The sequence below is a fragment of the Anguilla anguilla genome, chromosome 14 (genome assembly GCF_013347855.1).
Source record: "Anguilla anguilla isolate fAngAng1 chromosome 14, fAngAng1.pri, whole genome shotgun sequence".
Lineage (NCBI taxonomy): Eukaryota > Metazoa > Chordata > Actinopteri > Anguilliformes > Anguillidae > Anguilla > Anguilla anguilla.
Window position 1 is genome coordinate 10834358 of NC_049214.1, and position 27999 is coordinate 10862356.

Sequence of the window (27999 nt, forward strand, 5' to 3'; positions counted from 1 at the left end):
CAGATGCTCATCTTTACATTTAAATATACAGAAATGGAATTATGTAGTTAGACAGCCAACAAAAACAAACAAGAATTTTGCAAACAGACACAGATACACCAAAACATACAGTACCGTACAAACATACTGAAATCAACGGTTACAATAAATACTGCAACCACTGGTCTTTTAATAATAACAATTCATAAATATTTGTTGCATTTTAAAACCTGTATTTGGAGGCTTACATAGTCTTCATTTTTAACACTTCATAGGAGTGAATTAGGAGAATAAAGATTTTATTGTTTTACACTTTAACTGCAAAGGGCCTCTTTGCTCTCATTGCAGTCAGTGAGGTGTGAAAATAGCTCTTCCTGTCTACAGCTCCTCTGTATGAGGCCACTCTACCCCAGAGGAATATATACATACTACAGTAAACCACAGTGCATATCAGCTGGCCCAGCTGAAACATCCGTTCCTCGTCACACAAAGCTTAAGCGACAAAGGAAATGGCAGTCAATCGATCACGGTCAAATTAATTTGCTCAATATATACATAATGGTGGCCATTAATGTAAATGTTTCAGTAAAAATGATAATGTCATCCCTATGACATACTTTACAGGAGAGCAATGAAAGTGCCATTGTGTTTTTTTTTTGGTATTCGCATAGTAGCCTTCACACCTTTTAATGCCTGTTGTATTGTTATGAGCCAGACTTGCTGGCACAACTCGTCTTTGTAACTGCGCTAGTTTACTTTTTAACCAAAGCTTCCAGCGCTCACTTTAACATTATGTGTAATTTTATAATGCAGTCATCAATGAGCAGTGGGTATTTAACCTATTTTTTCTTCCGTGGGAAGGTTTCAAAATGAATACTGCAATGATTTGACATGGAATCTGTTGGCTGCTGGCCAGAAGATTATTCATGGTTTCCTAAAATTGTAGTTCAAATAGGTACACTTTCTAATCTTGTAAATGCTTTAGAACAGTGTAAATTCAACATAAAGACAAGCCAGTATAATAATCTTTAAAAATGTTAACTTTTCAGATCATTTGAACTTGAATTGGAAAGAGAATTTCATTCTGAGCAATGACTTCCTTGAAAGCACAGAAAACAGACAGGTTGGCCTGAAAGTGAACATGCAAACATATATACATGTTCTGAAATGTGTCAGCTCTCTAGATTCTTTTGTAATTTCTAGAAAATGCGGCAGTACTTCAAGAGCAATTTAGGCCTGAAATAGCCAGCAACTCACAGAGAAGGTTTCCGTACACGTTTTTCCCCTTTTAACAATTAAGTGCTGGGAATAAATGTGCAATTTTTCATGTTTGTGTTTTTCTGAGCACATCAAATTATGCACCAGTTTAAGCACCACAGAATATTGGTATCGTTTCAGATTATAATCAAAAGCTTTTAAGAGCTTTAGAGAAAATGGATGACTATCTGTGAATTAACAGGAACTTATATTGCCTTCATACTTAAACTTTCAGGGTAAAAATACATAGAAATTGCAGCGCATATAATCAACTATTTTTAGATAAGAGAAGTGAAACTTTGTTTCTCTGGCTACGATGTATATCCTGTTCGTAAACATGTATTGTACACCAGGAAGAATGTTTTTTGTCTAAGCACACATCTGTGACTGTATGAGAATTTCAGTGAGTGAGTGATTGACAACTAAATTGTGTGTGTATGTGTGTGTGGTGTGTACTTGTTTTTTGAAGGACATGCACACTGGCAGGAGTATTTAGTAGATGCATTCTTGTATACGTGTGATGCATTTGTACATATGTGATGGGGGAAGGGATTGGGGAAGGACATGACGAGTGTAACCCAAGTCATCTAACTAGTGAACGAAAGCCCACGTTTTCCTCGCAGCTCTCAGTATGCTAATTTACTACATGTAGAGCGCGGAACACAGTTCAAGACGCACTTTCCAGTTCAAACTCTTTCCAGAAGGTGCCCGTGCAAGACAACTATGGCTCGCGCAGTTGCGACTTTGGCTCGATGAAGGCAGAATAAAATAATGTGGCAATTGGCTCGCGTTGCTCTGTTTATCATCGGTAGGTTTATGAAGATTGCATTTCGTTTACTGAAGAATGAAAGTAACGTTATGCCAATCATCGCGGTTCATTTATTTATTTATTTACGCTCATTATTCTCGATAGTGATCTTGACAGCGTTCGCAGCATGCGCTTTTTTCCCAGGGTAATTGCAGTGGCCTCGCTTCATCTGTTTAACTGGATTGGGTCATGTTCTTTTTAGAAACCATGGCTAACCATTATTTATTTATTTATTTAACCATTCTCACATTGAGAAATAATTCCCACAATCCCTGTTTCTCTTTTTAGGCGCTCTCTCTGGCAATTGTTGGAGCCATCCTGAGAACTCTTCAGGTAATCAAAGTTTTTTCAATTACTTAAAAAAGCTCTTTGCACTCAAATATTTTGTAGAATTGAACTAATAATAGTAATAGCCCAGTATTAAATGTTATGTATAGTTCAAGAGTCTTGAAAATGTTTTCAGCACCCAAACTTTTTTCACATTCTATAGTCTCAGATACTATATTTCAAATACATTGAAGTAGGATTTTTTTCAGCTGATCTGCAAAACATTGTACATCATGTACAAAGCCTTTCAACAATTTACTAAAAATGAAAACCCGAAAGTGAGATTTAAAAAGCATTCATACCCTTTTTAATTATAAGGCTCGGTTTGCTCTGGAGTAAAGGTATTATCTTCCCAACTAATCCAATTTGATCATCAGGGATATATAATTTATAGATAACCACAGATCTGGGGAAGGGCACAAGACATTTCAAAGGCACTGAACATAACTTAAACGTAGGCATTAAACGTAACTGAGCTCAGTGCAGTCCATCATGCAGAAGTGGCAAAAAATTATGAAACTACAGCCACACTGCCATCCACAAGGTCAGGCCACCACCCCCCCCCCCCCCCCCCCTTTGTTGCCAAACAAGAATGGCCTTGGCTAGAGAGGCTATTGAGACATCTGTCACTTTTGCAGAGTTGCTATGTTTGAAGATAATGTTCATGGATCAACAATCTCTGCAGCATTGCGCAGAAACGGCCTTTATGAAAGAGTGTCCAGGAAGAAACCGTGGCTGAAAAAACAAAAACAAACAAAAAAAATTGATCCTTGCCTATAAAGAATTATCAAAACATCGCTTGGAAGATTTGGCAGATAGTCTTGTGATCTGATGAGAGTGGAATATTTTGGCTTAAACACCAAGCGGTTTAACACTACACATGAGCCAGGTAACACCATCCCCACTGTACAGTGAGGTGGTGGTGCTGTAGCATTATGTTATGGGGGTGGCGTTTCAGTGCCAACGACTGGCAGTCTGGTCAGGGTTCATGGGAAGAGGAACGGTGCACAATCCAGAGAGATCTTAGATAAAAACCCCTCCGCTCCCACACAAAAGTTGAAGTGGGGAGGAAGTTCATCTTTCAGCAGGGCAACAAGACAAAGCGCACTGCCAGAGCAACACTAAGCAAGACTGATGTCCTTAAGTGGGCCAGGCAGAGTACTGATCTTAACCCCTGTGGCAAGACTCAAAATTGCTGTCTACCCCCATTCCCCAGCTAACCTGACACAGCTTGAGCAATTTTGCAAGGAGGAATTCCACCATCATGTTGTGGGAAAAGTCATTGAAAGTAATCCAAAAAGACTACTGGCTGTAATAGCTGAGAGAGGTGGTTCAAGTACTAAACAAGCGGGATGAATGCTTATGAACTGTTGACATTTCAGTCTTAGAATTTTTTTTTTTTTAATGGTTTGCAATTTTCTTTCTTTTTGGCTGCACAGTGAAAAAGAGTAATTCACAAATAAAAATTCCCAATCAAATTTGTAGATCAGCTGGAAAAAATCCTACTTTAATATATTTGAAATTTAGCATCTGAGACAGTAAAGTGTGAAAATAGTTTTGGGGGCTGAATTATTTTTCAAGGCACTGTACATGGTGTACAACAGCATACAGTTTACAAATGAAAAGGCAGTTTATTCCATTATCAGCACATACTGTACCGCTATCTGTGTGCAACATCTCTGGAAGACCCGATCAAAAGACAAAAAATGAACCAATACATTATTGTTAATTAACATTATTTAGGACACTATTAAGATCCAGTGTAAGCTAATGAGAAATGTATTAAGGCTGCTCATTTTGTTTCATTTCTATGATTCAGCATCTAAATAATAATAATATTAATAATAATTTGAGCCCTGGAGTATCTCTGACTTTATGTATTTTCACTATAGGTCTTACCTCATAAACAGTAGAACTTCACTAATAATGCACTGCAATACCTTACTGTTATGTACACCTTAAGGTCATGTGATGAATTCCTTGGCATGCTACAGGACAGAATTGTGATCTGGGGATTTCAGCAATTGTTGGGTAAAAGGTTAGGATGATGAAAACATAATTGTAATTCATTGCCAGAAGCTAACACAATTTGTTTTTAATGTTGTTTTAAAGTAGTTATATCATGTTTCTATATAAGAAGGGATTCATCACATGGTTCCCCAATTTCAAGAACATTTAGCAACGGCTTTCTTTCTACAAGATTACTGGCATAAAAATGTGTCCATGCATCCAAACTGTCCATGACCATGCAGATATATACTGAAGCCCTATTTTCTCCTTTCAGTAATAAGCAGCTGCCTCCAGAGTTTTAATTATGACCACTGTCACTTAACCCCAGGTGAGGTTTGACTACTTCGCCCATAGTGTTGTCCAGGAGGGAGGGTTTCAGGTGGTCAGGTTTCACTCTGTGCCTTCATGCGAGACTGACTCCTCCTGGTTGATAGTGGGCTTGGCTGTCTGTGCCAGGTGGACTACAGACCATGGAAACAATTGGCCTTTTTCAAAATGGGGTGACAAAATAGTAATAAAAATAAAAATAAAAAAAGATCAAGATTAGAACATTATTATTGACCGCTTGGGTCAGTAGTGAAATCAATAGTGTTTAAAAATGTGATATCAACACCTTATAAAGGCACTTTATGTATTAACGTTTCATGAAAGAACATTTTCCAAATATTACATTTTAAGTTTAGCTTGTCGTTATGTTGCATCCTTTACAAATAGACGTGTCTGTCTTGCAGAAGGTGTTCATGATTTAGATTGTTATCAACGGGGACCAGAGAAAATGACACGGTGTGTGTGGAAACCGGGACAACGGTCCTCAAATAAAACAACCTACAGTCTCGTCATAGAACAGTAAGTGTCAGAACTATTCACTGGTCTTTCATCATCATTTTAATGTCCAGTGCCGTGATATAAACTGCTGTGTGTGAACTAGAGGCAAATATATTTATTATACATTTTTAGATGCTTAAAACACTAGGTGTAGGTCAATCCAGGTGTTAATGTTTCTAATTCAAATTTCAACAAATAATGGAAGTGATTTATTAACTATCTATGGTTCCGCGTTCGACCAGGAAAGACAGAGATTTCTGCGAAGGGTATAAATATATATCCAAGACGACACATCTGTTCCAGCCATACACAGATCATGAAATGACTGCATACGTTGTCGATGCTAGCAGTGATGAGACGAATTGCACGATGGCAATTTTCAATGGAATACCAAAATATCTGGGTATGTTACTTATTAAAAACATGCTTATTCAATTAAATTCAATTTTATTTGTATGGTGCTTTTGACACTATACGAGGGCATTGTCTCAAAGCCGCTTTGACAAGGAAAACTCCCTGTGTAGTAAACGGAAAGTATAAGGGGGTATTTAAAAGATGTAAGTCATGTTATTCACTCTGGAGAAGAGCATCTGTTAAGCAACTAACAGATGTAACACATTATTCTTTTCAAACAAGTGTATCAGTTATCATTATGATTTTGAATAACCTGGGATATTAGTTAATGGCTGATACCACAATTTGGGTTTATTTCCTAGCATGCTGAATAGCACATGATATTTCTTAAACATTTCAGTACGATGTGGGCCCCCAGGACGGATTACCTTTAAACGAAACTCAAGACAATTGGTGATACAGGTCTTTTGGATGGACAAAAATGTAAATAAATTCCTTGTTAAATACCGAGAGTTGAACAGCCTCCCTTGGAAAGAGGTAGGGTGCACATTAAAAACACGTAGCTACAAATGATGAGAGAACATGTCATGTTACGAATGCTTTTATTTGGAAGACAATCAATGAGTTTGTAAGTAAGCACTTTCAGCTCAAACTTAGCTCATATTACTGTTTAAATGCCTGCTTCTGTCCTGTGGGTGCTTTTAAAGGTGCAGTTATAGAAATAAAAAATGCTGAATGTTCAACTTCAACTGAATTTTCCATTTATATAGATGCTTTAAGACTAAGGCTAATCCAAACTGTTGAGATTGTGGAGAAATTGATAGCACCCACTGAATATATTGAGTAAATCAATACAATTATAACACAAAACACATAAACCTTACGCCTTTATCAGCTGATGAATACACACAGTTGAAGACAGATATGAAACATCTGTTTTTTTCATGGAAAATGTTCTTCTGCACTCCTGAAATCAACAAACTGGATTTTTTAACCAAATATTTTCCCTGTGCGTTCTCTGCTCCCATGTAATCAAACCACAGGTGGACTCCTGTGGGAAAAAGAATTGCAGTGTGTATAATCTGACCTCGTCACTGTCTTATGAAGTTAAAGTGCAGTGTGTCAAAGACTCGAAATGCCACCAGTGCCCCTGGAGCAATGTTGCCATCGTTCCACCTGGTGAGTTCAGTTATCACTTCACTGAAGCTTAATTATCATTAACCCTGGCCCACTGAAATATCCCTGGAATCCACCCATTAATGCTCTTAAAATTAATCTGCAAAATTATACATACCACACAGCTCTTTCCCTTGCTTGTTATTGCATGTGTTTTGTTACAAGTTTATTGTTACAGTAGTGTATTTCTTTCTTTTCCACAGAGCTAACCAGTACACCTCTTATAGAAAAATTTGATGTCATTTCACAGAAAATGGGGAAGAGATTGATAGTCGCACACTGGAAGGTGACCATGCAAACAGCATAACTTAAAAACTGAAACGTATGCATGAAAATGTGCGGAAGTGTTTCTTTTGAACTCGCTGCATAAGTATGTAGAGCCTGTCAGTTGAAGAAACACATGTTGTGAAAGCTGGATGGTCATTTTTTTGTCTGTATTTCAGCTCGCAAACAGTGAGGCTGTGTCTGGCTACAGAGTGGAGGTGGGGAAGGAATCTGGGGAGTTCAGTCAGACACTAAGTGTCACCAAACCTATGTTGAGTCTGATCCTCTCGGGGTCGGCCTATTACATCAACATTTCAGCCTTTAATAGTGCTGGGACCTCACCCTCAGCTCACAGAGTGGTACCTGCTATTACCAATGCACAGGACTGGGGTAAGTTCATCTCCAGCCATTACCTAATGTTATGCAATATCACGGGGGGAGATGAGATAACATGGATCTGATCTATGATTTTGCTCGTTCAGCAGTTATAACACACCCTCATAGTTAAAAAATAACCTTTCTCTTGATTGTTAAATATCCAACTGCAAAAACATAAAATGTTGAGCTATGTGCATTTCTCTGAACAAAGGCACTTGGTGTAAAACAATGTGACGCATCAATTTCTAGAATCTGATTACTGTCGATGTGCGTTTTTATGAAACCTTGTGTACACATATACAGTATCGCAATTCATTATGATTCACAAAGAATGTAATATGATGTATGAATCAATCAGAGCGTGGACTCATTTTTCATCTTTTGAGTTATGTAACTTCTGTTTCTCCTCAGGTTTGAATGGGAATCTGAACATCACCTTCAGAAGCAACAACACGTTTGAGATTTCCTGGAACCACACTTTGACTAGAACTTACTGGTGTTACTCTGTGGAGTGGGGTCTGAAGGGAGAGAAGATGTCATTCCACCCACTACATCGAAAAAGCAGCAACCGCGATGTTATCTCTCTGAAAGGTATGAAGGTGCTCCCTCCCTGTTCTAACATGGACACAATACTTATTTACCATTTCACCTCAGCTGGTCATCTTATATTTTAGCCCCACTGCAGCCCTACAAAAGGTATGTGTTCCTTTTACACACAAGACCTGACAAAGACACCTGTAATCTCAAGAGTATCAACAACAGTGAGAGCACCAACGGCAGGACCGAGGCCTACGCCAAGGAAGGAAGTGAGTCTGACCACAGGGTTGATGGCACTGACGCAGGGTAGAGGGTGGGGCTTGATTTTATGGACAGCTTGTTGTGCAAATAGGAATCATTACATGGTTTCTGTGGTTTTTGACCTTCCCTGACATTTTGCTGCAATTCGTTTTTTGTGTATTATCATTTTACTTCATTGGCTCATTGATATATTATGCTACTTCAAGAGTAAATGCTGTGGTTTGCTGATTACAGTCACTTTGTTGTATAGCCGGTCATGGCAAATTTAAATAAGATCAATTTTTCTGCAAAACTTTTCTTCACCAAAACAGGTGCAGTACCAACCAAAAGTTCCATGCAGAACTACAAATCTACAAATCTCAAAGGCATAGAAGAAAATGTGCCTAACTAATATAGCTAAAACTGCTCTACTTTCTGCTTTCCTGAATTAGTGTTACATGCTTGGCAGACTGACTAACAGACAACTGTAAGTTGTGTCAGCTGACAGTGATAAGGCATGAAAGTTTGCTTCCATGTTTTTAACAAATTTCCCATCAACCCTTTCAGCTCCAGCTAGCTCCCCTGGAAACATCACCTGCTTGGTGAGCAGCACCTCATTAGCATTAGCATGGAAGCCTGTCCCAGAGGAGGATGCCTGTGGATTCATTTTAGGCTACAACTTATACTACGCGGAGAATGGCAAAGGGCAGAATTCCTCAGGTACAGCAATCCTAGTGTTTCGCCACTAGGGGTGCCAGTGTGTAAACTGGCCCACTGGCAGGGTGTCTGACAGGAGATGATTTGAGATCATTGTGGGGCAAGATCTTTGGCTCTGTTAGTATGTTGGTGGGTTAACATATTGTAAGGAGTTGCACAATGTAAGTACAACGATTTCTGTTTAAAAATGACCAAAAAAAAACCATTTTGGTGCTCTTGAATATGCCCTGTAACTGTCCACAACAACAACAAAAAACCCAGCTGTTGTCAGCAGAGTTTGTGTTAATTCCATTTTAAGTCAGTTAAAATTGAATTAGAATTCAGTTAATTCATTGAAAATGCCAGCGCTTTCAGAATCTTTAACTGATAAAATTAATTTCAAATAATTTCATGAATTCAAATGGAATTTAAATTTAAATTGGCCCCTATCTTGTCTATCATTGATTTGACTGAAATGCTTGCTTATGGTGAATGTGCTTTTGCCTCCCTTTAGACCAGCGGTAGGGTAAGATCAGTGAATACAATGATTTTAAACACAAAGGCACATATGTATGAGTTATCACTGCATGTATAACTTTCCAAGGCTTTACAATAAACAAGGTTTGAGTTCTTGGTAATGTCATTCTGTCCCAGTGAGCACACGACTGAATATGGACAGAATTTAGACGTCTAGAGGGGTGTAAATCTAGGCTGAGAGATGTTTTGACATAAGCAAACTAGGGTTCTCAATTTAGCCCTAATTTACCTCGGGATTTACCTGAGTATAGCCTGGCTATGTCCTAGCCAGCTAGAAAATTTTCACATTTCAACCAAATCTAGCTGGGTTTTCACTGAATGTCTAGATTGTATATACCATCTAGACAGGCATGTGCTCACTGGGGTGTAAATGTGTTCTTATACATAGTGGTATCTTTGTATGTTTTCCATAATCTCTTCAATGTGCAGTGATCTCTTTTCATAATTTTCATAAAAGTGTGTAGTGGCTTATCCACAAATGGACCAAAATGAAACTGCTGAGACAATTGGCAGGTGTCTTTAAAGGTGTACTGAAGGTGCATTCAAGCACGTCTGTTCTGAGTCTTCATTACACCATAGTGAATTCTCTAAAATCGCTCAGGAATGAACACAAAACTGAGCGTGTGCGGGCGTGTTTTTGTGTTCCTGTGTTAACAGTGGTTATAGACGACGCTGGTGCAAATGGCTACACTTTGTCTGACCTGAAAAGCCAAACTGCCTACGAGGTCCAGCTGTCAGCTTTCACTGCAGCGGGGGAGGGTGCGCGGAGCGCCTCCTTCTACTTCGAAACCGCAAATCCCGGTAATTCTGGGAGGGAGGAAGCACAATAATCCCTGCAAAAAATTCTTACTCAGTTCAGTGCAGTCAACATACACCAACAGAATCCCAACGTGACAACTAAAGTTGAGAATGCAAGAATATTATACTCAATTGTGTATACTGTGAAATGTATGAGGATCTGAAGTAGGAAAATGACAAAAGACTGAATCAATTAAATTGCAATCAAATTAATTATTGCATCAAATAAAATGCAATTAAATATTGAAGTGTTAAAGCGCTACTAAACTAATCCCTCGGTGATAAAATTATTTACAAATAATTTCATCATTGCATTTAATCGTCTTGACATTTGTTTATTCATTGGCAGTTAAACCAATTTGATGCAATGTAATTCTGCATTTATCAGTTCACTGCTGCTTTCATCACCACTTTTATCAATGCAAGGGAAGTTTGACAGTATCACCATATGTCAATCAAATTGTCCCGCCCACTGACGGAGCCTACATCTGTGCACTTAACGATTGAGTGCACTTGAGTCTGACACTTAGGTCTGTCATATGTGCAGCAATTAGCTAGCTGGATAATCACCATCTCAATCTCTACTAATGGCCCACACAACCACAGACAGTGATCTTGTGGTGGAGCTTTTATCAACAAACCCTAAGGTGAATTGCTTAGTGGCAGAAACTACATATGAACTGTTTCAAGTGAACTATGATGAGGAACCTGTTATCTTTGCAGGACGAAAGACTTGGTCATGTAGGGAGACTGAGTTAAAATACATCACCAGATACCTTGGTGTACACCAAAACACTCCACGATTTTCAACTGAATAACCACAGTTTACAAACCACTCCTAAATACCTGGTGAAAGATTTAAGATTTGAAATTGATTGAAGTGGTGTTGAAAGCTGCATCGAATTCATGAACGCTGAACGCTTTGAAAGCAGCAGTGAACTGATAAAAGCAATTGCGATTAGGATTGCAATGCAGGGAGCTGCATAGTCTTTAACATGCATTGAGATCAAGATTGATTATGTGATGCTGAAATAATTAGCATCTGACAATGCTTAACCTAGGGTCTCCAGGGGGAGAGGTGGCTATGCTAATCACTGCATTAAAGAGGAATTCACCAATAGTGCATCAGTTAGCAGCCTCAGGAGCATATCACCACATTATTAACCAATAGTCTGTGCTGAATTCCATTGTCCTTTACCTCTGCAGGGTACAAGGCTGTAGAGGGTGCTGCAGCAGGGATTGTTGGAGGAGTGGTGCTTCTCATATTGATGGCCAATCTCTCCTTCCTGTTGTGTCAAAGGTACTTCAACGCTTTCCTCAATGGACTTGCTTCTCATTGGTCCTAGTATTCAGATCTGAAGGACCATTGGCTGGAAAACAGTATGCTGATATACATCAAGGCATTCTTATGATTTTAACATCTATACTTTGTACACAAATAGCGTATTAGTCATCTTTAAATGGCATTAATCCAAGTTAATTTGTGGTTCAATGTGTCAGGCCCTGTCCCATATTCTGTTTTCATGAAATGTTTGTTAATTCATGTGCCTGTGATTTCAGGGCCAAGAAAGTGTTCTGGCCAAACATACCAAACCCAGGCAACAGCAATGCCATCCAAAAAATAGATGTTGCCTTTGAGCTGGTAAGTACAATAGAAGAAAATGATACTATGTCTGTAGCATAATACAGTACAGTGCAAATGAAAAAAGTACTGTTTATGAATCCCACAGTACATACAAGACTGAGCTGGTGTGTAATTCACTCACACGTTTCCTCAGGAAGTACTGCAGCCCCTCAGCAGGGAGATGCTGGCCCCGTTAGAGGAGAGTGACACCAGCAGCCTGCTCATCATTGAGGGAATAGCCGAAACGCTCCCGGCCCCCGCCAGCCACCTGAGCGTCCCGGACCCGGACGAGCCGTCTCCGGCCAGCTCCGCGGCGGACCAGGAGAGCCCGTCTCCCAGCCAGCGGCGGGAACCCTCTCCCACTGCCACAGAGACCGTCGAGAGGCGGGCAGCACCGCCGGCAGCAGTGAGCGATTACACCACCATGGAGCTCTTCCAGCAGACCATGGCTCAGCCCCAGGCACCGGGCCCCGGGATGCAGGCCCAGCAGACCATGGCTCAGCCCCAGGCACCGGGCCCTGGGGTGCAGGCCCAGCAGACCCAGCAGACCACGGCTCAGCCCCAGGCACCGGGCCCCGAGGTGCAGGCCTAGCAGACCATGGCTCAGCCCCAGGCACCGGGCCCCGGGATGCAGGCCCAGCAGACTATGGCTCAGCCCCAGGCACCGGGCCCTGGGGTGCAGGCCCAGCAGACCATGGCTCAGCCCCAGGCACCAGACCCTGGGGTGCAGGCCCAGCAGACCACGGCTCAGCCCCAGGCACCGGGCCCCGAGGTGCAGGCCTAGCAGACCATGGCTCAGCCCCAGGCACCGGGCCCCGGGATGCAGGCCCAGCAGACCATGGCTCAGCCCCAGGCACCGGGCCCTGGGATGCAGGCCCAGCAGACCATGGCTCAGCCCCAGGCACTGGGCCCCGGGATGCAGGCCCAGCAGACCATGGCTCAGCCCCAGGCACCGGGCCCTGGGGTGCAGGCCCAGCAGACCCAGCAGACCATGGCTCAGCCCCAGGCACCAGGCCCCGGGATGCAGGCCCAGCAGACCCAGCAGACCACGGCTCAGCCCCAGGCACTGGGCCCTGGGGTGCAGGCCCAGCAGACCATGGCGCAGCCCCAGGCACCGGGCCTCGTGGTGCAGGCCGTGCAGGCCCAGCTGGCCAGCAGCACTCTGGTCAGGCCTGAGCAGGACTACATCAGGCAGTGCATGTGCCTCCCCATCTCAGCAGCAGCGACGGGCTAACCGGCAAGCGGTGTTCCTCTGCTCTCTGAGCCACACCCTGTCCTCCAGGTTACTGTATGAAATTACTGCAGTATTCATTCGCCGGGTGTGTTTGCTGCTGACAGACAGGAAGTTGTTTTAATTGGTTAAAGGACAATGCCTACTCAAAGCCTGTGCCAAGAATCTCGGAGTGGTGATGGACAACAGGTTGTCCCACTCCAAGAACATTGCAGCAGTAAGCCGGGCATGGAGATTTTTCCTGTATAACATCCGGAGAATCTGCCCCTTTCTCACCACCTACTCAACCCAGCTCCTGGTCCAAGCAATGGTTCTATCCCGCCTGGACTACTGCAACTCTCTGCTGGCTGGACTACCGGCATCCAGACCCCTGCAACTCATTCAGAATGCTGCAGCTCGTCTGGTCTTCAACCTCCCCAGACACTCCCACGTCACTCCCCTGCTCTCTACCCTCCACTGGCTGCCTGTTATAGCTCGCATAAAATTTAAAACATTGGTCCTAGCTTACCAGGCAGTCAAAGGGTCAGCCCCAGCATACCTCCACAAGATATTCAAACCCTACATGCCAGCCAGATCCCTCTGTTCTGCTACCTCAGGATGCCTGGCACCTCCCCCTCTTTGCACCTGCACTTCCAGAACACGTCTCCTGTCTGTTCTGGCCTCACGATGGTGGAATGACCTCCCCGTGGAGGTCAGAACATTTGAGACACTGACCAATTTCAAGCGACGACTGAAGACTCACCTCTTCAGGCTGCACCTCTCCCCATCCCTCCCTATAATCTCTTAAATGACTGTAAGCTTAGGGTTGTAACTAGGTAGCTGTTTCGTAGGTGACTTAGTTAATGCACCTATCTTAACTACTGCTTGTATTTTTTTCATAGACTGCGTTGTTGCTGTTCTCGTTGTGTTAGTTTTAATCAGTTTAACCTTCAGGGTCCAGGTTGAACTATGCGGTTGTTCCCTGCACTTGGACCGGTACTTCTCTCTAGGGTTTTCGTCATACTTGTTCCTGGTTATGGTTATACACTTTGTTGTACATCGCTCTGGATAAGAGCGTCTGCCAAATACCTGTAATGTAATGTAAAAGCCACCTTACCTACCTACTTAAAGCAATACCATTCAGTGTCAAGTGTTAATGTATTTTATTTTTTAATGTTTTATCTTTTTATCAAAATGGTGAGCATCCTCATTGTCTTCTAATGAACTAGGCATATTGCATTTAGACATTTTTAAAAATGTAAATGAAAAATATTAATCATGATCTAATTTCTATTATGCAGTCTATAAAATTTTTTCAAAAGAGTGGGGGGCAATGGGTGGGGGTAATGCTTTAAAAATGACACCAACACACTAGAACCGTGAAGCAAAGCTTCTTTAATGTACATTTCAGTTAGGAAAATCCATATTGCAACCAAAGATAGACACTTATGTCAAAATTACAGGTTAGGAGGTGCACAAACTACTGATATCCAACACTTTCATTCACTACAAAACCAAATACATGAGTCAGAGAGGACTCTTCAGCACAGCGTCTAAGTCATCCCTTCTCATCTCACACTGCCGCCACACATATGCCTCCCTACGTCTAACCCACACTTCACGAGCACATAATTATGAATTATGAATTATGTAAGCCAACACAACGCCCCGGCTGATATTTCAGACAGCTTCAAACATATTGATAGGAGGGCGGGGGAGGGGTTTTTGGATGACAACAGAAGTGAGCTACTTGTATTGTACAAACGTAGTGTTGTCTAACACGCTTCAGACAGAGAGCGGCTCGCGTTCTCAGAGCCGAGAGAGAGGGATTCACACAGGACGCGACCAGAGAGCCTTAGAGAGTTCACTGAGGCTTAGAGCAGTGTTTCAGTAATCCAGGGAAACGTCCATCAGACGCAAGATAAACGCAACTTGGGTTAAGGGGGGGTCACCACTGATCGTGCTCACTATGGGCGTTTTGAGTGGCCACCGGAAGAAACAAAACACTGAAGTCGGTTAAAAATGAAAAAATTACAAGACTGAATGAGTCATTTTAAAACCCTGATTTACAATGAATGACCTCCTATAGCATAAATACATGGGGTAAAAAAACCAGAACAGCGTCTGTACACCAACCACCTGTACACAGACCCTGACCACACTGTTCTACGCACAGAACAGAGCACTCATCACTTACGTTTAAAGATTGTTAGAGCACAGTTCTTTCACCCTCGCCCAGTTTTACTGTACAATATTGTTTTGCTTTATTTATGTAATAGATTACCAAGTGTATTTCATTACAGTAGATTTGTGTACAATCTCCGTCTAGGCACTTGTGTTTCATGTGCTTGCAAGCAGTTCCAACGACTCATTCCTCTGTGTATGTGGTGTGCGCGTGTGTGGTGTGTGTGCGCGCGCGCGTGTGTGGTGTGTGCACGCGCGTGTACAGTTCCCCAAACTTTCTTGATTGTTTTATAATAAATATTTGGTAGGTGGTACAATAAATGCACAGGGAACAACAGGGCAGAAGGTATTTTTTCTCCAACACCAAAGCTGGAAAGAACTTGTATTTTGAGTGAGGGGTAAAAATGAAACCACAAGTCTCTCCCTAGAAGTAGCTTTTCAAATTCTGATTAAAAAGAGTAAAACCATCCCAGTTCTGATAACCTGGAGTGGCAGAAAGGGACAAGCGTTACGCCTGAATAAAATGGCTGACCTTAAAACAAAAACAACAAAAAAGAGCAGTCCCAGCACGGCAAAAAGAAAATGACAAAGAAAAAAAAAAAGGTTTCATGGACAAAGGTAGCACAAATACCAAAAACAACAAAGCAGTACAAGCATGTTTTTTTTGTTTTTTTTTTAAGTAGTCAGTACAGCTCTTACTGAGATAAGCTTGCATGTTCTATCGATTGACAAAAAAAGCCTGTGTACGTTTATGCCCGTTTCACCATATGAATATCATATGGCCAGCCGTTTCACAGTAGTTTAAAAAAGAAAATTCAGTTGGCTTTCTCTACAGTTCTGCATTTCTTCTTCTTTGAATGTCAGCTTGTACAGACGAGGGCGCGGGTTGCCCCTCCCCCATGGCGGGGGCTGGAGTGGGCGGGGCTCGCCGCCCTGTCACTCGGCCGCCGCGGAGGTGACGGGCGCGTCCTCCCCGTGCCTGCTGTAGTTGCCGTTGTGCCGGGCCGTGGGCTCGGGCTCCTCCCCGGCGCTGGCCGAGTCCCCCCGCTCGCTCTCGTACTCCTTCTCCTCCCTGTCGTAGTCCCTCTCCACCTGCGGGGAAGAGGAGCCGTCGCGGTTTGCCGCAGTTCCACTGCCGTCCCTTTCAGCCGACCGCCCCGCACTTTGGCCAGAAAACTCGCTCTTCACAATCTTTTCGCACAGCAACGCCTGCTTTTCTACAACCTCCCGCAATACCACAAGGGATACCGCAAGTAATTTACTGGCAGGGAATGTAGGACGTCTGCTTAAAACCACAACCATATGTGCACCAAGGCTCACTCAATTGTGATTTTATCGCGCCTAGACAGTAAATATTTATGCCATATGCCGAACAGACGGTAAAGGAACAAGGTCAGTGAAGATATAATCTTAAACTTAAATGAGTCATGTTTCATCTTAAATCGCATGCAACTGGTACAATCATTTTTCCAAGTACAAGGTTACAAACTAGGCCACCTTCTTTTCTAGCCCCTGTAAATGGTGGTCCTTTGGGGAAACGCGTAACTAAAACTGAGTGTAGCAAGTTCAGCATTAATGGAGCCTGGGGCCAAGGTGACAGATGGGGTCTGTACGCTGCCAGGGGACATGGACACGAAGACGTGCTTCCATAACCACATCAGAGATAAAGCCCTACAGGCCGGTCACAGGGAAGCACTGACATGGCCAGTTCACAGCATGCCGAGGGCAATGGGAAAACGTGTCCGTCCCGCATCCTTACGATGTCACGGCAACCGTTGTCATGGATGCCCTGATGAATGTCTGAAAAATTAAATGCTAGAGCATTTTCAGCAGGGCAATATCTGAGTGAAATGGAAACCGCCATGCAGTGCTTAAGGTGGTTAACATAGGTCCCTATGACAACGTGCCGCGGTATCACTAACAGGAATGTGATAGTGTTACCGACGGCAACTGATCATGCAATGCTTGAACTGGTCAATGTAGATCCCTGACAATGTGCTGCAGTATCAGGAACAGGAACGTGATAAAGCATTACCGATGGCAACTGCTATGCAGTGCTTAAGGTGGGTAATGCAGGTCCCTATGACAACGTGTGGTGGTATCACTAAGGGGAATGAGAGAATAACCTGAGGAACATTCATGGCAGGCCTCACCTTTATGAGTTTGGCTTTCCTGTCCTGCTTGTCCTTGTCTCTGTTGGTCTTCTTGGACGTCGAGCGCTCCCTTTCTGACCTGTCCCGACTACTGCCCCTGGTCTTCTCCCGCTTCTTGTCCTTCTTCCCCCTGGAAGAGAGGAAGAGACGGTGAAGGAGCACCACCACCATGTCTCCTGTGCATATACCAACCCTCACTTCCTTCATGCTTCACGTGTGAGCATGAGACCCCATTATAAAACACTGCTGCCCATGTAGGCCCCCACATCCATGACATGCTGAGTGCTCAAAAGCTGCCCTTCTCCTTTCACTCAAAGGACAGCTCAGGTAGAGCACAGTCAACACCACGAGCCAAAAGACCCCCAGGCAGGGCTGGCAGGGACCGTGATGAGGCCTCACCTCCTCGGGGACGGAGACCTCACTTTCCTCCTGGGAGACCTGGACCGAGTTCTGCTCCTCTTCTTATGCGCTCTGCGGAGAGAGGAGGACATTCTGCTCTGAGCTGAGGCTGCCGCGGCCTGCGGAGCTGCGCACTCTGCGCCCAACACGGGCGGCGCCGCGCCGGAGACGCGCTCTGACCTGCCGGGGCTGTGGGACCGGCGGGACGAGCTGTAGCTCTTCGGCGGGGTCCTGCCCCTCTTGTCCCTCGGCCTCCTCTCCTCCTTGTCCCTGGAGCTCTCCTCCTTTCCCCTCGCCTTTCCGTCCTTATCTTTCCGCCTGTCCCTGCCGGCCACAGGAGAAAACGCGTGTGTAACGCAACTCCCTCAGAACCGCTGGGTCAGTGTGTGGCCCCAGTAGGGCAGTGTGGAGGGGTCCCCCTCAGTGTGTGGCCCCAGTAGGGCTGTGTGGAGGGGTCCTCTCAGTGTGTGACCCCAGTAGGGCAGTGTGGAGGGGTCCCCTCAGTGTGTGGCCCCAGTAGGGCAGTGTGGAGGGGTCCCCTCAGTGTGTGGCCCCAGTAGGGCAGTGTGGAGGGGTCCCCCTCAGTGTGTGGCCCCAGTAGGGCAGTGTGGAGGGGTCCCCCTCAGTGTGTGGCCCCAGTAGGGCAGTGTGGAGGGGTCCCCTCAGTGTGTGGCCCCAGTAGGGCAGTGTGGAGGGGTCCCCTCAGTGTGTGGCCCCAGTAGGGCAGTTTGGAGGGGTCCCCTCAGTGTGTGACCCCAGTAGGGCAGTGTGGAGGGGTCCCCCTCAGTGTGTGGCCCCAGTAGGGCAGTGTGGAGGGGTCCCCCTCAGTGTGTGGCCCCAGTAGGGCAGTGTGGAGGGGTCCCCTCAGTGTGTGGCCCCAGTAGGGCAGTGTGGAGGGGTCCCCCTCAGTGTGTGGCCCCAGTAGGGGAGTGTGGAGGGGTCCCCCTCAGTGTGAGGCCCCAGTAGGGCAGTGTGGAGAGGTCCCCCTCAGTGTGTGGCCCCAGTAGGAGTGTGTGGAGGGGTCCCTCTCAGTGTGTGACCCCAGTAGGGCAGTGTGGAGGGGTCCCCCTCAGTGTGTGGCCCCAGTAGGGCAGTGTGGAGGGGTCCCCCTCAGTGTGTGGCCCCAGTAAGGGAGTGTGGAGGGGTCCCCTCAGTGCGTGGCCCCAGTAGGGCAGTGTGGAGGGGTCCCCACAGTGTGTGGCCCCAGGAGGGCAGTGTGGAGGGGTCCCCCTCAGTGTGTGGCCCCAGTAGGGGAGTGTGGAGGGGTCCCCCTCAGTGTGTGGCCCCAGTAGGGCAGTGTGGAGGGGTCCCCCTCAGTGTGTGGCCCCAGTAAGGGAGTGTGGAGGGGTCCCCCTCAGTGTGTGGCCCCAGTAAGGGAGTGTGGAGGGGTCCCCTCAGTGTGTGGCCCCAGTAGGGCAGTGTGGAGGGGTCCCCCTCAGTGTGTGGCCCCAGTAGGGCAGTGTGGAGGGGTCCCCCTCAGTGTGTGGCCCCAGTAGGGCAGTGTGGAGGGGTCCCCTCAGTGTGTGACCCCAGTAGGGCAGTGTGGAGGGGTCCCCCTCAGTGTGTGGCCCCAGTAGGGCAGTGTGGAGGTGTCCCCTCAGTGTGCGGCCCCAGTAGGGCAGTGTGGAGGTGTCCCCTCAGTGTGTGGCCCCAGTAGGGCAGTGTGGAGGGGTCCCCTCAGTGTGTGGCCCCAGTAGGGCAGTGTGGAGGGGTCCCCCTCAGTGTGTGGCCCCAGTAGGGCAGTGTGGAGGGGTCCCCCTCAGTGTGTGGCCCCAGTAGGGCAGTGTGGAGGGGTCCCCTCAGTGTGTGGCCCCAGTAGGGCAGTGTGGAGGGGTCCCCTCAGTGTGTGGCCCCAGTAGGGCAGTTTGGAGGGGTCCCCTCAGTGTGTGACCCCAGTAGGGCAGTGTGGAGGGGTCCCCCTCAGTGTGTGGCCCCAGTAGGGCAGTGTGGAGGGGTCCCCCTCAGTGTGTGGCCCCAGTAGGGCAGTGTGGAGGGGTCCCCTCAGTGTGTGGCCCCAGTAGGGCAGTGTGGAGGGGTCCCCCTCAGTGTGTGGCCCCAGTAGGGGAGTGTGGAGGGGTCCCCCTCAGTGTGAGGCCCCAGTAGGGCAGTGTGGAGAGGTCCCCCTCAGTGTGTGGCCCCAGTAGGAGTGTGTGGAGGGGTCCCTCTCAGTGTGTGACCCCAGTAGGGCAGTGTGGAGGGGTCCCCCTCAGTGTGTGGCCCCAGTAGGGCAGTGTGGAGGGGTCCCCCTCAGTGTGTGGCCCCAGTAAGGGAGTGTGGAGGGGTCCCCTCAGTGCGTGGCCCCAGTAGGGCAGTGTGGAGGGGTCCCCACAGTGTGTGGCCCCAGGAGGGCAGTGTGGAGGGGTCCCCCTCAGTGTGTGGCCCCAGTAGGGGAGTGTGGAGGGGTCCCCCTCAGTGTGTGGCCCCAGTAGGGCAGTGTGGAGGGGTCCCCCTCAGTGTGTGGCCCCAGTAAGGGAGTGTGGAGGGGTCCCCCTCAGTGTGTGGCCCCAGTAAGGGAGTGTGGAGGGGTCCCCTCAGTGTGTGGCCCCAGTAGGGCAGTGTGGAGGGGTCCCCCTCAGTGTGTGGCCCCAGTAGGGCAGTGTGGAGGGGTCCCCCTCAGTGTGTGGCCCCAGTAGGGCAGTGTGGAGGGGTCCCCTCAGTGTGTGACCCCAGTAGGGCAGTGTGGAGGGGTCCCCCTCAGTGTGTGGCCCCAGTAGGGCAGTGTGGAGGTGTCCCCTCAGTGTGCGGCCCCAGTAGGGCAGTGTGGAGGTGTCCCCTCAGTGTGCGGCCCCAGTAGGGCAGTGTGTAAGGAGCGGGGGGGCAGGGGTACCTGGAGCGGCTGCGGGAGTGCCTCCGTTCTCTGGAGCGGGACCGTTTCTTGTGAGAGCTCCGGGAGCCGTGGGAGTCGCTGGGTTTCGGCCGAGTCGGCCGGCTCCTGAGGGCCACAAAAGAGAGGGGGGCTTCCGTAAGAGTGTGAGGCTGAATCCCCACCCCCCCCCCCAACACTGTGCCCCTGACTACCGCGGAAACGCTTCTCATGGCTACACTTCCATTCTGCTCCTTCCCAGGAAGTGAAACTTTAAGAACGTTTTCCTTTTAAGAAAGATACAGTCCACATAATTAAATGACAAAGATCATGTTCTGACAAACAAGCCCCCTCCCTGCTGGGTTGTTATTCCCAGTTTGACAGCTGCGTTGACAGCAGGCAGCTCCACAGCGCCGCGGGAGAGCCAGAGCAAACTGATCCAGGCTGACAGCTGATGTGACCATTACTTGGCGGCTCTGGCGGCTGTAATGTGAAGCCATCGTACTGGACTGTGCTAGCACAGCACAGCACAGCACACACAGGGCTGGGGCAGGTCAGCCCAAGTGTCCTGCGCGTCCTCTGACTCTGGGCCCACCGGACTCGTACCTGTGTCTGGAGTGCGAGCGCTTTCGCCGCGAGCGCGAGCGGGACCGGGACCGGGAGCGGGACCGCCGACTCCTCCTGGAACTGCTCATGGAACGCTTCGGTGCAACGTCTTCTGCAACAGGAACAGACCAATTCAGCGACAGAATCACTGTGAATAACACAATGCTGCATCAGGACAGCGATCATGGACCACAAAGAAGAGAAGAGCATGAACCCCCCCCCCTGCCCATGGGCATTAATTTTTGGAGCAAACAATCATACTGGTTGGGCAGATTACAGCCTGATGAATTAAACTAGCTGGTAAAATACAAATGCATATCAACATGCAGTTCAGAAAGTGAGGCTACAAATCTGTGTGTCACGGCATGGGCTTGAAGATGGTGGGTCAGACAGGAGGGGGAGGGGCAGCATGGTCATGTGGGACCGTGGCAGAAGTGCGTCCGTTCAGGAGGTGTGACGGTACCCGGCTCGATGGCGGCGGCGATGGTGGACTGCGCCTCCCGGACCCTCTTCATCACGTCCTCCAGCTCTTTGGCGGCGGCCTGCGGCGTCAGCTCCGGCGGCTTGACGATGGCGTTGTTGGAATGATTAATCCTGCCGCCGGGGGGAGCAGAGCGACTCTCAGCTTTTAAAACACGGCACCGCGATCACTCTGGCCCTCACACTAATCCATCAGCCACAAAACACGTCTCACAGATACGCCTGCCAGGCCTCGCGACACTTCTCTGTGTCATTAATCACACGCTATGCAGAGCCCCCGACAGCCTTCCCTGCAGAAGTACAGGCAGAATGGGAAGTGTGAACCACAAACCCGATCCAGTGCCACTATGCTGCGGTGTACTACCGACCCTGACTGCCGAGCGGTCTCTCTGTGGGAGACCAGAGCGGTTTCCCTTCCCCTCAGACCGCGCAGGCTGTCCCACTCACCACCCAGCTGCAGCGTGGGACACGTCACCCGCAGCGCCCCGAGCTGCAGCGCGTTTTACACTCCCGCACTCGCGCTGAAGCTGCAGCCAAAACCGCAGGAGTAACGCTCTCGTTTATATCTTTAACAGAAAACGTGCGCAAATAAAATGGCCCTGGCGTGTCAGGAGAACCGACATGACACCCGGAAAAAGGAATGGCGGGGGTCAGTAACGGACGCACGAGAAGGGGGAGGAGCTGCGCGGGCGAGCGGGCAGCAGCGATTGGCGCGCTTACTTTAGGGGCCTGTCTCCGAACATGACCCCGTTGAAGGTCAGGGCCCGCGCCACGGACTCCTGGTCGGCGAACTCCACGAAGGCGAAGCGCGTGGGCTGGGTCTCGTCCCCCGCCATGCGCACAAACTTCACGTCCCCCACCTGCTTGAAGTACTCCAGCAGCTGCTCCGCCGTGGTGGTCTGCACAAGGCAAGACATTCAGGCAAATTATTAAAATGCTACTATTAAACAAATAAAAAAATTAATTAAAAAATACTACTTCTGGTAATAAATTTTAAGGATGCTTACTTTACTCTTAAAACGTAAGACTTGAGGAATACTTTAACTTTGTGCATTCACTGCCGTTTTTATATTACTTGCAGTACGACGCATGGACAAATCCATGTGCTTCAGAAAGCCTTGTAGATTACCTGTGAATTCAAGTTGCCAACATAAACGGTCCTTCTGATTTCATCGACTTTAGAGGGGTCCACATTGCCCATGAGTGGGGGCTGAGCAGAAACCCCCCCCAGGGCTGTCGCAGCGGGGTCGATGCCTGCCGATACTGGCGTCAGGTTGTTGATCGGGATATTCAGCTGAAACAGAATGGAGCCATTCAAACTGAGGAGACCTGCTGTGGATCTGTAGATGCAACAAACACTACATTTCCCAAAAGCCAACTGATTAATGACCTCATGCCACACAAACCAATCCAACTGCCAGAGCTCTCAGGCAGCCAGGTTCCTGCTAATTGCACAGCAGCCCACTATCAGCACACTATGGCTCAGAAGAACATGGCGAACAAATCTTGTGTGCTTGGCTATTCCTTTCTGGAACTAATATCGCATACCAAGAATTGAAACGCAGCACTGATAAAAACATGAGAATAGGATAACCCATGAACCCATTTAATGCAGGTTATCTTTATTTGTATATTTCTGACAGATCAGACACACTATTGATAAAACCAAGATAACCCCAAACATAATTTTTTCAAATCATTTTGTGCAAAATGTCTTTTCTATATTTGTGCTCTCTGGGCTCTAGGTTAACATTTTTTCCAAGAAGCACGTGTGTACCCAAGTTAAAAAATTTAGGAGCAATTAGTAGATGTGTCCCTAAATTCTTTTTTCCCCCCACTAAGGACACATCCATTTTCAGGAGCAAACGCTGGTACTCACATTCGGGAGTGGAGCCGGGGTGGGGATGGGCAAGAGCCCCCCTCCAGGCATCAAATTGGCAACAGGAGCGGCCGGAGCCAAGAGCGACAAGGCCTTGGCCTCCTCGGGGATTTTGCCTGCAGGGTAGAGCCCAGGTTTTAGTGCTGGCAATGGAGGGATACTATCAATCCTCCACTATGATCTCACAAATAGCCCAGTACTCTAGAAAAGAAAAAAATCCACATAAATCCCTAGCATTCTACCTTCTGAGGAACGGCAGGAGAAAAGAGCTGCTTCTACGAAAAAGCCGAGACTCCTTCGCGGAAGTGCTCTCAATGCTACACGCAACTTTACATTTCTAGCACTTTCTGAAAAGAGTTATCAAGCTAAAAAAATAAAAAATAAATAAAAAGAAAACAAACAAAAAAAATAGCTAAACATGTTTTTTTTTTTTGCACAGAGAATCAGATTGTTTTTTTTTTTCCTCTTCTAAAGATCAAAGTAATGCAGAGAATGAGTTAACGCTTTGAGGTATGGGTCACCTGTACTGGAAACATATTGGTCATGAACCATACGATATCAAGCATGGGCGCTTTTTCCGTGGGGCGATCGTTTCGCAGTGTTGGAAAGGTGTGCAACACAAGACAAGCGTTCATGTTGGCTGCATCACTAATAGCACACAGAACATCGGATACAGAAAAGAAGAACATTTTTTAAGAATCGTTGAAATACCCCCATATGTAAACCAAAACAAACAAAAAAACCAAATGAAAAATAAAAAAATATGGAACTTTCTTCACAGGTTGTGTGGTTTACTGCCCTCCTGCAGTTTGGGGGTAGGGGAGTGGGGATGGAAGAATAGAGTTTGCGTTATGTCTGGTCCGTGCAGTCAGAGCCAAACCCCCAAACACATGCAAGCCACTTTATGCATTCTGAGCTGAAAATCTTAGAAAGGCAACAAGATTGGCCTAAGGTAAAGGATCAGTGAGGTTTAAGAATTAAAGCCTGAGCTACAAAAATGTATTTAAAACTAAATGATCTGCTACTAAAAGCCTGTTTAGACCCAATGTGTGCTGTTCTTAATCACACGGTGGAAATGGCTCATACTTAAGAATGAATACACTTGTTCATCCAATTCAATGAGCCTCAATGAAGAACTAGCAGCATAGAGTCATGCAAGCAAACTAACTCTAATAGGTGCCACCACTTCAACACGTTCCTTAAAATGTGATGATCTGGGAATTTCCAACTCCTTACCTAAAGCTGATCAGGGTTTAACTAGGGTTTAACTTTTGTTAAAGGAAGGTGTACAGAAAAATATATTTTTCCACACTAGGAAAGATTAAAAATGTTAATTATAGAGCAATATTGGGATATAACTCCCCAATACTAAAGTTAACACAGGTGAAACCCTGATCATATTAATAAAAAACGAGTGAAGGGGAAAAGAGAGAAAAATGTTAGTTCCCTTCATTGCAGCCCACACAGAATAAACAGCACCCTTCCCTCCCCTTGAATACTGGCGGTCATGTAAACCTGGACAATACTCAAGACAAACACGTGAGGAACCAATTATTGGAGTAATGAAACTTCGGATAAAAAAAATATATATTTTTTAAAAACTAAATTAAAATATAAAACAATGCTATGAAAATGCAATATTGTTTTTCTCTAGAGGAAAACAAGGGACAACAAATAAAATAAGAAAAGAAATGAAAACAAAATAAAAAGAGACAAGGTGTCCATCTTGGAAGGATTCAGCTGCTATTCTCCTGGTCACATTCCCCCATTGAAGTCTGCGGCCCCAGCGGGAAAAGTGGGTTGGCAAACAATGCCTTACTCAGGCTAGTGTAGTGTACCAGCTGGGCCAGTCTAGTCATCTGATATGCACACATAATCACACAGAAAAAAACATACAAAACCAAATTAATAAACTCAGTATCCATCCAGCACCAAGTCACCAGGACAAGCATTTTCAGAAATGAGAAATCAAAAGGAAGAGGGGATGCAAGAACACCACTCTTTTAAGGAAAAATGGAACAGCTGTTCCAGGAGAGAGGGAAATAAAAAAATAAAAAGAAATAAAAAATAAAAAAGAGAGAAAAAGACGAAGTTAGCTACAGGTATGTACTATGGCATTTCTACTATAGCCTTTAACACCAAATTATACTTCACATTGTGTCTCTGCCTACTCCATCATTGATTTAATACATTCCTGGACCAGAAAATGTCAAGCACTATGGCATGCTAGTGTATGAGTGCTGGACATAAGTAAAAGTCCAGTGTGATAGTGTACACTTTGTGCAGTGGAAAATTTATCTTTATTGCTCGTTAACTTTTCTGACTATTTTGCCCTGCATACAGCCATCAGTTAAACTGACAAATAAAAAGACGTTTGCCATTTTCAAATTTCCATTGAAAACAAGCAGTTCCCTTGCCTTTTTTGGTCATATCATCTAAGCAACTACAGTGACGCTGTATCTGTCTTTCAAGTCAAATGAAATGCAACATTGCTACAGTAAAATTCTGGAAGACAATCACACAATATCCTTTATGTTTGACTGCTGACTATATGTTACATTTAATTTCATATACATCCCCTCCAATTCCAAACACTTTTTTCTTGAGAAAGGTAACATTTATACTATCTAGGGTGGCTAACTTAGCATGGATTCCTGTGCTAACGAATATATTAGACATAGTGATATGACGCTGATGGTTTAAATCAACTCCTCGTTCTCCGAGTGTACCTTACAATGTATCAAAAATGACAAAATACAAACAACGGATATAAACATCATGATGGGTATTAGGTGTCTATTTGTTCATGAAACACCTGTGGTTCTGAGAAAGGGTTTTCAAAATTAGAATATTTTCAGAGACAGACGGTGACTTCACAAGGATTAGCCTGGCTAACATGAATATCTGTCAGATGAGCACTTGATCACAAGCGACAGCCATACTCACCCTCAGCGCATGGTACAACTATCAAAGCTCTGTCAATAAATACTGTGTTGGTTAAATGTTGCGCCACCCCAACACTGGAAGGTTCTCGATATTTTATGTAGCATACTTTGGATGAGAAGGACAGTGGAGCATTGCTGAAAGAACAGAAAAGTTAATTAGAACGCAGCATTAAGTGCCCTGTGAACATGCATCGTGCAAATATATTTCCAAGTAATAGTAGCCTACTACAATTAGCTAGATAGCCAAGTAACCCGTTACGATGATAGCTAAATCTACTATCCATTTAGCCAATGTTGGGTCGGTTTAAGTCAAGGGAGTTCGGTCAAATAATAACGTATCGATAGCATTCATAAAACATGCTCATTACGCCATGAACTTGTCAGAAGGTAGATGCATTGCCAGAAAACCACTTTCCGTTCACCCAATTTTGCTAGTTATTCGCAACGTACCGAAGCGCGCGAGAGAATGGGCAATGGATAGGTCGGATATTAGCAAGCTACTCCACAGTCTAAAGCCAGCTAGTTAGCATGCGTTTACGTTAATATTCTTGGGCAAATGTTCTAGGTTAGTTGTTCGGTAACTAGCTAGCCTTGCCACAGTGGTTAACTAGCACCTTCGACAACTTATTTAGCTGCAGCAATGGGTGATAATTATGCAGTGGCTAAAATAAAAAGGCATTACTATGATGCTAGGTACTAGCTATCTAATTCACATTAAGGCCGCAGCAACTGCTGCTAGTTCGACAACTAGCGAAGCTAGGCGACATTTTCCAGTGAACTACGTTTAACAAGACCACGTTTTCCGTAATACAGGGGGTGCAAATGCGTAAGCAAACTTTCGGCACACGCAAATGACCTTTCCTGGAAAAAAAACTGTCCCCTTCAGCTCACAAACCAGTAAGGCCCACTAACATCCTCGGTGTTTTCCTTTGTTTTAGGGGGGCCTTTACTGTACTTACTCAGGCGGGTAGAGCCGTAGCTCCTCGATATCACCGAGAAAACCGAAGAGAGTCCGCATCTGTTCGCTGCTCACCGCCGAGGACAGATTTGTAATCTGAATCACGGCGGTGCCCGGAATTCCACTCATCATAATCGTCTCTAAAGGAAGAAACGTGTAAAATATAAACTTTAACACCGGTACGGCGTTTGTTTATCCAGATTCTTTTCACTTTTCGTGTTCAAAATTATGCCACTGACACCAGTTCAACGACGATAGGCCATGATGCCGCATTCCCTACCTAGAACCACAGCGCCACCTTTCGAGAAGGAAGTCCTATACCCATATGACGCCATTAAATCACGAATTTAGTTGAGCGAAGATAAAATTGATGCTCATTAGAGTGACGAACATATCATGATAATACACTCATGTCTTGGAAAATAAGACATTGAATGCATGTCTTTAATTCCTTATGACAATGGATACCGCGCCGCCTGTGATGTAAAGGCCATTCCTGTAGATTAAAAATGATACTTCCGCTATTGACAGGCCTATTAACAGGCTTCTATTGTAAAACTCACAGAATGGAA

The 27999-nt window shown here is 45.8% G+C and overlaps 2 protein-coding genes and 1 long non-coding RNA gene across 6 annotated transcripts; 2 read left to right on the forward strand and 1 right to left on the reverse strand.

Moving 5' to 3' along the window:
• Positions 1-1915: 1915 nt before the first annotated feature.
• LOC118212427 lies at positions 1916-5697 on the forward strand. Its single transcript, XR_004762218.1, has 5 exons — positions 1916-2044; positions 2333-2377; positions 4656-4709; positions 5113-5227; positions 5449-5697. It is a non-coding gene; the product is annotated as an uncharacterized LOC118212427 (long non-coding RNA).
• A 32-nt stretch (positions 5698-5729) lies between these two features.
• LOC118212428 (interleukin-31 receptor subunit alpha) lies at positions 5730-12412 on the forward strand. Its single transcript, XM_035390286.1, has 11 exons — positions 5730-6097; positions 6604-6739; positions 6940-7022; positions 7180-7390; positions 7790-7969; positions 8053-8184; positions 8723-8875; positions 10046-10189; positions 11393-11486; positions 11747-11828; positions 11965-12412. Exons 1-11 carry the CDS (start codon positions 6032-6034, stop codon positions 12400-12402), a joined length of 1719 nt encoding a protein of 572 aa, XP_035246177.1. The 5' UTR covers positions 5730-6031; the 3' UTR covers positions 12403-12412.
• Positions 12413-14395: 1983 nt separating this feature from the next.
• On the reverse strand, positions 14396-27726 carry srek1 (splicing regulatory glutamine/lysine-rich protein 1). 4 transcript variants are annotated; one of them, XM_035390750.1, is made up of 12 exons: positions 27429-27726; positions 26471-26604; positions 23525-23640; positions 22775-22939; positions 22366-22544; positions 21629-21759; positions 21166-21277; positions 20584-20688; positions 17937-18080; positions 17757-17828; positions 17358-17487; positions 14396-16296 (listed from the first exon to the last, which is right to left on the reverse strand). In XM_035390750.1, the coding sequence occupies exons 1-12, from the start codon at positions 27557-27559 to the stop codon at positions 16141-16143; spliced, it is 1575 nt and encodes a 524-aa protein (XP_035246641.1). In that variant the 5' UTR covers positions 27560-27726; the 3' UTR covers positions 14396-16140. The 4 variants fall into 4 exon arrangements, with proteins under 4 accessions (XP_035246641.1, XP_035246639.1, XP_035246643.1 ...); XM_035390748.1 differs by having other exon boundaries at positions 21166-21313; XM_035390752.1 differs by lacking the exon at positions 27429-27726 and adding an exon at positions 24046-25546 and having other exon boundaries at positions 21166-21313.
• Positions 27727-27999: the final 273 nt, after the last annotated feature.

Bases quoted from the DNA above. Each gene is read 5' to 3' on its own strand.
- LOC118212428 (XM_035390286.1), top strand. From the start codon at position 6,032: ATGGACAAAAATGTAAATAAATTCCTTGTTAAATACCGAGAGTTGAAC. The intron at 8,876-10,045 runs GTACAGCAATCC...CTGTGTTAACAG, and splicing joins CAAAGGGCAGAATTCCTCAG to TGGTTATAGACGACGCTGGT. The intron at 10,190-11,392 runs GTAATTCTGGGA...TTACCTCTGCAG, and splicing joins CTTCGAAACCGCAAATCCCG to GGTACAAGGCTGTAGAGGGT.
- srek1 (XM_035390748.1), bottom strand. From the start codon at position 27,559: ATGATGAGTGGAATTCCGGGCACCGCCGTGATTCAGATTACAAATCTG. The intron at 23,641-26,470 runs GTGAGTATGGCT...TCTACCCTGCAG, and splicing joins AGTTGTACCATGCGCTGAGG to GCAAAATCCCCGAGGAGGCC. The intron at 22,545-22,774 runs GTAATCTACAAG...TGCCTTGTGCAG, and splicing joins TTGGCAACTTGAATTCACAG to ACCACCACGGCGGAGCAGCT.